At 50.2% G+C, this 9,654-nt stretch overlaps 1 protein-coding gene across 1 annotated transcript; it reads left to right on the forward strand.

The window, feature by feature from the left end:
* BROUX77_004033 (uncharacterized protein) lies at window positions 1-2,073 on the forward strand (the record flags this gene model as incomplete). Its single annotated transcript, XM_073748751.1, has 1 exon — window positions 1-2,073. The coding sequence occupies one exon, from the start codon at window positions 1-3 to the stop codon at window positions 2,071-2,073; it is 2,073 nt and encodes a 690-aa protein (XP_073606458.1).
* Window positions 2,074-9,654: the final 7,581 nt, after the last annotated feature.

A 9,654-nucleotide genomic window follows, 5' to 3' on the forward strand; every position in this document is an offset into this window, starting at 1 on the left:
ATGGACTCGCATTCAGCAACGCTGCGACCCCCGCCGACTAACAACACAAGTAGCCTCCGCCCCTCCACCCCAGAGTCGGACGCTGTTTCAAAAATGTCTTCCTATATCGTATCCGAGAACCACGACAAAAACTCCATGTCTAGTCATCCTCAACACATCCAGTTCCGCTCCCACACCATTGCGCCATCGCCAACATTCCCGCAAACAGACTTCGCGGCCGGTCCTTCTTCACCCGTTCTTTCAACCAGTGCCCCCCGCAGTCCTAGCCAGCTTCGACAGGTTACCGACACATACGGCACGACACATCAGTCGCCCCCCAGAACTACCGACAATATTCACTCACACCCCGGCTCCCTACGAATCAACACCAAAAAGTCCGTCACCACTCTCAGATCCATCGCTCGCACTCCCAGCTTAAAGGCAACCATTGCCAAGTCCATCTCTGGCCAATCGGGCGCTTCACCCGCCAGCTCCTTTGCTCCTAGTCCTACAATTGCAGCTATGGGAGATGTGACTCCTCTCCCATCACCCTTACTATACCACGACTCTGCCGGCCCTTGGAGTAGCATATCTGCCAGGCCACCCTCGAGAGACGCCTCAAATATTCCCAAGTCTGACGCTGTGCTAGTATCGGCACAAGGGGACTCAATCGACTCTGCTCTCGCCAACAGAGAGCGACGCAAGAGCTATGCCGCCCTGGCAATAAGTCGTGACTTGTTAAACGTTGCCCAGAATCCTGGCAATGTCAAGGAGCATCACACTCGGAATAGAAGTCTTAGCGAATTTACCCCGGATCCGGTCGCCATACCTAAGCGCATGGTCACTGTTTCGGGCCCACATGGCCGCGAAGCCCAGGACGCCTCAAAACGCCATATGCGGCGAGAAACAAACTTTGCAGAGTCTCGTGGACTGACCCCTACTTGCGAGCAACCCCCAACACCTCCCTCGAGTGAAACATCGAAATCATCACTTGATGGCGCATTAATTGAGACACCCAAGGGACCCGCAGCCGAATACTTCGAGGCCTATGGTCGTGCGGATGGCAAGAAGCGAAGATGGAGAGCTGTCAAAACCCTTGGTCAAGGCACCTTTTCGCGAGTGATTCTTGGAACAAGCCAAATGGATATTGACGATGCCACCCTCCTGGCTATGAAGGACAACAAAGTCGAGGTCCGTCTTGATCGCAAGACTCTCGTTGCTATTAAAATATGCGAGCATGGTCCCCGAGGAGGTGCTAGTGAAGATCGGATTGAAATGAGCTTAAAACGAGAGCTTGAAATCATGAAGATGATACGACATCCCTCACTCGTCAATCTCAAAGCATTTAACCTTGAAATGACCCGCGCTATTCTTGTTCTGACACATTGTCCCGGAGGCGATCTCTTTGACGTGGCTACCATGAATCGGGAAGCACTAAAATCAACACTCCTCCGCCGAATCTTTTCAGAAATTGTCGGAGCAGTGCAATATTTACACCAAAATTGCATCGTTCATCGCGATATCAAACTAGAAAACGTCCTAGTCAACCTCCGACCATCAGAGCTGACCAATCCCGCCATCAACTGGACGACGTATCCGTTCTCTGTCATCACTGTTACTGATCTGGGCCTCTCACGGCAAATAACAGAAGATGAGAAACTAGAGACGCGATGCGGCTCGGAAGATTACGCCGCACCAGAGGTCATCATGGGGCAGCCCTACGATGGTCGGGCGACAGATGCCTGGTCTCTTGGTGTTTTACTCTACGCTCTCCTTGAGGCCCGTCTTCCTTTTGACCCCCATCCTGGTGTCAGCGACTATCACCGCATGCGTAGCCGGACGAGTCATCGTATAGCCCGCGTTGAATGGCGGTGGGTTAAATTTGAGGGTGAAGATGGAGACCACGAGGGAAGCATATCCAAGTTCACCGAAGCTGGGATGCTTGGTGCCATGGAAATCACCGAGGGGCTTCTCAAGCGTGCCCGTAGCCGCTGGACCTTGCAGCAGGTTGCCGAGAATCCTTGGGTTAAAGATGCTCTTCAAATCCCCGGTGGTCTCCAATATCGTGAAGAGCTTGAAGGACAAGAGGTTTAACATGACCTTTGAGCTTCTACTTGTTCATCTACATGATATACCGTGCCCATGCCATTTCTTTTCCGTATTTGTTTTTTTTTCTTCTTTTTTTTCAATTTGACTGTCATGCCATTACTACTACTGCTACTACTACTACTACTACAGCATTCTTTTTTTCGGGGTTTTCTTTTTCTTTTAGCTATATACACTACCGCCTGCTCACGCACCACATGAGACGATATGGGGGCCAAACTGGCTCCTGGGGCGAAGAACAGTGCTTGGCGTGGCATCTATCACATATGGTTAGCGGTCATTAGGAACATAGGCCCAGGGCCGAATCTGCCTTGGCCGTTGGTTCCGTGCTATATTCTTCAACATTGCCCCGCTTGTGTTATTCTTTTCTTGTTCTACGCCTTTTTTTGTATTATTCTCAACAGCAACATGTGGGTGAAGGGGGGAATTCTATTCTGCTCTTGGGTGCTGTAGCCTGGGCGTGCCCCTCCCTCTTCCCAGCTGATTGTTCAAGCGCCGTGTTAATCGCTTTTGGTCATCTTTCTATATCACACTATTTTACGATAATGTCTTCAGCTGTCGAATTGTAGTGGTTTTTTTGTTCTCTCTCTCTTCTTTGGTAGATTTCTTTTTGTCCTTGGAAGTTCTCCCATGTGTGTGTAACTTGTCTTGGAAAACAAGCAAGCTTTGTTGAGGTTTCTGATGAACTAGTTATTCAAGGCGAGGAATCATTGAAACAAAAAGATGGAAGTCATCTTATTGCAACTACGTGAAGCAGCGGCTTGAAGTCCAACATCTGCGTGCTGAGCACCAAGACACAGAGAAGGCCATGGAAGAATACCAGACGAGACACCAGAGACAGGTTTGAATGATATTGTTGAAGGGATTACACAACTATGGGCTTTTTTGTCTACTTGGCGCAAAAGAGAGGAGAGAGACAAGCCAACGAGCGTCATCCAAGCGACGGATATAAAAAAGGGTAGTCCCGGGAGCTAAACCTGGGACCCGGGCTTGGGCTTGAGCTTGAGCTTGGGCTTCGGTTGCCACATGGCGCTTCTTTCGAGCCATCAACCCAGCGAGGCAAAGAGCAAGCAAGACGAGGATGAGAGAATGCCCTTGTAAACAAGAAGATACAGAAATGGACTGAGGCGCGGGGAGATGAGGGACAAGAGACTGGCCGTACCAGAGAGGCCAGAGTGATCCCCTCTCTGTGCAGCAGACGGAAATGGAGCTGATGATTGGGACGCAGAGGGCAGCACATGGCCCTGTATACATGTATAAATCTATGTATATACAGTTAGGGGCAAGCCATGCTGTAGATGTAGTCAGTAGATACATGTTTCCAAACACAGTAGTTAACCAAGGAAATGCCAACTGTCCGGCTATACAAGCATACTAGAATGACAAGGCCCTCACCCCCCCTCCCCTCTCCCATGAGTCCTTTCTCCTTAAGTGTGCTTTTGACTACATCCTTTTTCTCGTTTCTGTCGCTCTTCTCCCCCTCTCTTCTGCTCCTGTTTATCCGCTAAACAGGGGGGAACATGGCCCATTGTATGCTCCTTCTCGTATACTACCGAGACAGGTTTCATGATTTCGTGGCAGTTCTCTTGCCAGTCTGTTTGTTTGTCTGCGAATGTATGGGAACAAGTGTGTCTATCTCAATCTACCCGAGTGATAAATCTTTCCTGGCTGTGCGCGGCAGTTGGGCAAGTTGGCAGGACGGGTCAAGGGTGGACAGGGCGGTGGGGCTGGGCTGGGCTGGGCCATGAGAGGCGGGGAGAAGGAGGGGCAGGGAGGCTGAAACGGGAGAGATGGCCTGGTCGGTGTGGTGGGAGGTAAGACTGTTGATGTGAGGCGTTGGCTGGGGCTTATACGTGAAGTGTCATGCAATACGTTGGGGTGAAGGGGGGGGGGGGACGGAAATCAACTTACAGCAGTTCTGGCTGGACAGATCACATCAGAATCAACGCACGTCACGCAGAGTGTCCAAAGACACACACAATATAGACATAGATAGATACATAGAGAAGGTCAGAGAGAGACACAGAGAGACATGGAAGCACCAAGACAGACGAAACCATGTCTGTGTATCAAGACGTCTTTCGTCTTCCATGTGTCTGCCCAGGGGCCCAAGGTCAAGGCCATGATCCTCGCCGAGGCGGCAGGGAGCGACAGTCTGGTACGGGTAGATGCCTGTGGCACTTTTCTTCTTTTTTTTTTCACCGCTCTCTCTCCCCAGAGCAGTAGACATGGAGGAGCAGGAGAGGTGAGCGTGGGTCGGCATATGATAGTCTCCATTTCTTGCTTTCTCTCTTTCTCTCTCTCTGCGCTGGCTCGTGGACTGTGTAATCCTGTGGCCGGCAGCTTACAGGTTTCTCGCATCCATTGGGGCTTGGACAGGACATACTGGAAGCAAAACACAGTAGCAGCAGGTCTCTAATCTATTAAATTTTCCCTGAAGAGCAGTAGTATACACTATGCACAATGTCCTGGAGGCGGGGTTCGTCCAGTGGTCCGTTGACCTAGACCCTATCAGGGGCTTCGGCATCTGTGCACGCACCACGCTTCACGCTCCAGGTATGCATGTCCCGTCTATTTGCTGCGGTAGCTTCGCAGGAGACGAACATGTGGTCGCCCGCAATGGCGTGAAAAGGCCAGAGAGAGACATGCTGTTTGGGAGTTCCAAGTCTATCTCTCTCAGGTCTGACCGAGGTTGGTGAAGGACATTGTTCGCTTGTGCAACCCTAGCCGAGACCCAAGAACAAAAAAAAAAAAAGAAAAAGAAAAAGACTTGCAAACGTATTTGGAACAGGGTTAGTTAGCCCTATTCTACTTGCAAGATTGCATGTAAATTAGGTTGAAATATATTTTGGGATAGACTTGACCAAACCAAACAGGCTGTGCAAAAACTGACAACTCACACAGCTGGCGCAGCAAGGAAAAAAAAAAGAATGTCTCTTGTGTTTTAGAGAGGAGAGAGAGAGCAAGGAATGAGACAACAAAACATCAAACACGAAGTTGCCTTATAACCGGAAGCCAGTAAAAATAGCAACAGAAGCAAGGGGGGAGTGGGAAGGGAGAAGAGGAAGAAGAAGAGATGAGAGGGAGAAAAGAAGAACAAGGCAGATAAGATAAGACGAGACGAGACGAGACAAGGCAGGCCGGCGGGATGGGAAACAAGGGCGTTGACGCAAGGGGCGAGGGAGAAGGATGTATCGAAGAAGGGGAGAAGGGCCATGTTGGATAGAGGCGCGGGAAAGAGAGGCAGAGACTGGGTGGCGGCTCGAGATAGATACATACATTGCAGCGCGGAGGTGTGGTTTGGAAATGCGCCGCCAAGCATCAGATGTCACTTGGGGCTATGACATAATCCATTGTGTCCTTGACCCTGGACTTGCTGATGAGTTAGTTGGGTGCCCTGTGCGATCAGCCAGTGATTGGGCCACAAAAACTTGGGACCGACGAGCAAGGGCGTCCCCTGTTCGCATTCTCGCCAACGCTAATGCAATCTCCAACTTTCCAGAGCAGTGGGTTCGAGCCGTCTGGGAGCTTCTGCTTGTGACAACTTGATAATCTCCTCTTTTTCTTTTTATAATCATCACAGCACAGAGGTGCTGATGCTCACAGTCAAGCCGGACAAGGCCTGTCATCCATGCCGTATGCCGCCGTTGGACGCTCGCTCCCAGCTGTCGTGGTGGTGGTGTGTGCACTGGGGAGGAAAGGAGGACCTTTGGGTATTTCGTTGTTCATGCTCGTTTCTTTCTTTCTGCGAGGGGCGGGGAGGGCATCTCGTAAACAAGAGAAGAGCGCAACAGAATCAACATGGAAGTGCGGTGAGACAAGGGAGGGAACTGGTAAAAGCAACGTTTCCTGGATGTCCCAAGTGGGACAAAGGAGGACAAGACATTGATTGCTGCATGCGATGTACAACAGCAGACAAAGGAGAGAAGAGAAGAGAGTACCTGTATGCTTGGATAGCATATCGAGCGACTAGAGCAACGAGTCGGAGTTTGTGTGTCTGTAGAACTAGTTACTGCTTGTATCAGTCTTGTTCTGCAGACACACAGAAAGTCATGGAAGCTCTCTCTTGTCGCACAAAGACACACACAGCCTGGACGACTTACACAAGACAAGGAGTTTTCTCTGGTCGATGGCGGATAGCCGATGACATGGTTGCTTTGGTGAGGGAGTGGCAATACCATGGATGCATACATGCATATATACAGACGTGACTAGATATGTACACAAGCGTGCATGTATGTATGTATGTAAGTGTATGTACTTGTACGACCGAACCTGAGCTGTTACGAGTTTGGAAGAGACGGTTGTGTCTTGGCTGTGTCTTTGTGTCTTGGTGACAGCGTAAGACACAGTCGGGCCTACCACGAGTACCACCCACTCAGGACAGAAGAGGAACAAGCATGTACACATGCAGTTATAAATTTATGTCGGGTGTCCTGTCTGTCTCGTCTTGTCTTGTACATTCATAAGGCGTCTTCTTCCATGTGGCAATACAAGGCCAGTCCAGTCCAAGCCAGTCTAGGTTAGGCCATGTCAGGCTGGGTCGAACTCTACAAGACAAGCAGTAGTTAGTTATAGCAAGTACAGCTACAAGCATGTAAATAGAGATAGACCGCGGGCCATGGGGAAGGGGGAGGGGGGTCAACCCCTTGCATGTTCGAGAAACAAATAGTTAGGGAGGGTAATGGATAGTGAGTTGATGCATATGGATGTAGTTACGTACATGTGTAGTTAACTATGTACATACATGGAAACTAAGCGATGGCGAGCCCCCTGCTTCTAGACTCTGTCGACGCTGCATTCTGGAGTTGATTTACATGGAGACGAACGTGGTGATGTGATGCCTCGGCATAGATTGGCAAAGGAGGTTGCGTGATGTTGTTTTATTAGACTCAAGCAGAGATGGACTTTGGCCTTTTTTTTTTTCTTGTCTGCTTTAAATTTCGATCTTCTTTCCGTGTTATTTTTGGAATCGCTCATCTTCTTAGTTTTCCCATCAAGTAACTAGCCCGCTCGCTTCTCTCATTTTTGTGTGTGTGGAGGAAGGCAGGGTTGTTTGTTGGTCTGTCTGTCGGACAGGATCATCGTCGTTGTCGCTGTCGGCCTCTAGGATTGGAGGGGAATGGAACTTGCCAGGCGCTGGGGTTAGAGGAATACTTAGGGTTGAACCGAGCACCTTGCAACTATCGAAAAAGGGGATCGATCACCTTGAACTTTTTTGTATCTGTAGCATCCGGCTAAATGGCCGCATGCGGTTTCTAGAGTTAACCATAAGCGGTGAAAAGTTGCGATGTGACTTAATCTTGTTCATCCTTGAAGTACAAGTACAAGAACAAGAACAAGAACAAGAACAAGAATATGAGAATATGAAAATATGGGCCAGTGGAAGTGTGTGTATTTATCAGGGTTTTCCTTTATTTTTACTTTTATGTTATTTTTTTTCTTTTCAAATCCTCGGCACTAGGCAAACTTGGCCAAGTAGACTTGATAGTTGCATTCAAACCACCACGAGGCCAAACACGACAAATGAATGCCGAGACCAGGTGAACAAAATCAAGGAGCAAGAAGCGAGGCTTGTCAACCATGCTTGGTGATAGAGAATAGAAAAGCTTGGATACGCCCAAGTCCCGAGTTCCCCCGGACGATGTGACGCAGAGAGAGGGAGAGACTCTTGGTCTGGATGATCAGGAAGCCTTGGACAAGCTACCCACAGAGACAGATTTGTATTCATGTACCCAAAGGCCGGCCGGTGTCTGTCTGTCTTGGAGGCGAACGGGGCTCGGTCCGCACAGTGTCCCGTGCACACACTCGGAGCTAATTTACACTGCCCTTCTGACCTTGACCTCCCACGATAGTTATTAGCAGCATTTTAAGCAGGCCATGTTGAACGTGTTTCTCAGCTGCAAAAAAAAGTGGTGCTTGTGTGGACTTGGAACTTGCACTGGACATTCAATTTCCACCAGGACCAAGAGAGATGTGGCCAGGCAATGCGATATAGCTGTAGCTGTAGCTGCAGGTATAGCTGTGCCAGCATATCTTGACTGTGATATACACACATCTATAGCACCCGCAGTTAAGCCAAGCCCGTGCCTCTCCTTGAATAGGGAGGAGAGGGGCGTACACGGAGAGGGACAGAGGGGGGAGAGGGAGAGAGAGAAAGAGAGACAAATACACAAGACCTGGTCCAAGCTCGCCAACTGCATCACATGTCATGCTCTCATCACCATCACAGGATGAAGCGTTGATACTGCCCAAAAAAACAGACTGGGCTCTGTGTCGCTGGCACTCTCTCCGGCTCTTGAAACGGCGGCCGCGCTGTATCTGTATGTACATGCAGACATTCTTGTTCTGTCGCCCGCCCACTAGCCCCAAGTCAAGTCCTTCGGGTCGGCCGTCAGCTCTGAAGAAACAGGACTAGAAATCCACTAGGAACAGAGAGGATGGGAGAAGCCCGATAGCCGCTGTGCAGCGAGTGTAGTGTTGGCGATGGGGGCTGCCCAGAGACTGGCTTTTTCTTTTTGGGGCTCTGGGGTTTCGCTACTGACAGGGGAGGCTCTGCTGGCTTTCAGCACCCCGCCCGCCTAAACTCGCCACGGGCTTGAGGCGTCCCCAGGCGGCTCTTCAGGGCTCCAGTGCTCCAGGGCTCCAGTGCAGGCGGGACTCGCTCTTCTGACAAGCCCCCCCACCAACCAACCCACAATTTTCTACCCTCTTTCTCTTTCTTTTTTTTCTTTTTTTTTTCTCTCCTTCTCCCTTGTTTCCTCACGTTTAACCTTGATTTCTTGACATTGGGTTGGCCTGCTGGACTTTTGAATCAGCCAGTTATCGTGATCTTTGTTCTGCCACTGCTGCCACCGTCTTTGCTCGTCGCATTTTTTTTTTTCGATCATCCCGCCATCGCCTTCGCTCTCGCTCTCGCTCCCACATCGCCAAACACTCGTTTTTACTTTCTTCGTCTTCTCTGCGCCCTGTTTCCGCTCTTATTTTTATCTGCCCGCCGCCCGGACGCTTTTTCCTCATCGCTCGCTCGCTCGCTCTTCTGCCGCCCGCCCTGCCTTGACGCCCCGATTCCATTGACTGCGACGCCCGTTTTTCTCTTTGTCTTTGCGCTTCCGCCGTCGTTGAAGAGCAGCTCTCCTAGTTGCCGACATCTTGGTCTTTTTTTTTTTTTTTTTTTTTTCTTGGTCCTCGAACTTGCTGTCTACTTTCGGTTACATCCCTCGCGGCTTCTTGTTTGACCGTCGTCGCTTGTTTCTTTGTGTGCCTCCGATCTCCCCCCTCAAAATTAACGACACCCAGACTTGGCACACATCATCCTTTCACCAATTCCCACGCCCAAAAGTCTTGGCTGCTGTCAATATTAGCCGTTGCTGCTACTAATACTCCGTCCGTGTGCCGCCTCTGGAACATCGTCTCTCGCGCTGCTTGCTTCTCCGCCACCGCCCGGCCTCTCTGAATCGCAAACTTGATCCGCTGTATCCCTCACAACACTTGAGCCGAATGGGTCGAGCTGCTCAACCGGCTCGATCCCCGGCTTTTACCGCCTAAAGCCTTCTCTGCAGAGGCACC

This window comes from Berkeleyomyces rouxiae, assembly GCF_048999995.1.
Source record: "Berkeleyomyces rouxiae strain 22BRR77 chromosome Unknown BrBRR77_ptg000003l, whole genome shotgun sequence".
Classification (NCBI taxonomy): domain Eukaryota; kingdom Fungi; phylum Ascomycota; class Sordariomycetes; order Microascales; family Ceratocystidaceae; genus Berkeleyomyces; species Berkeleyomyces rouxiae.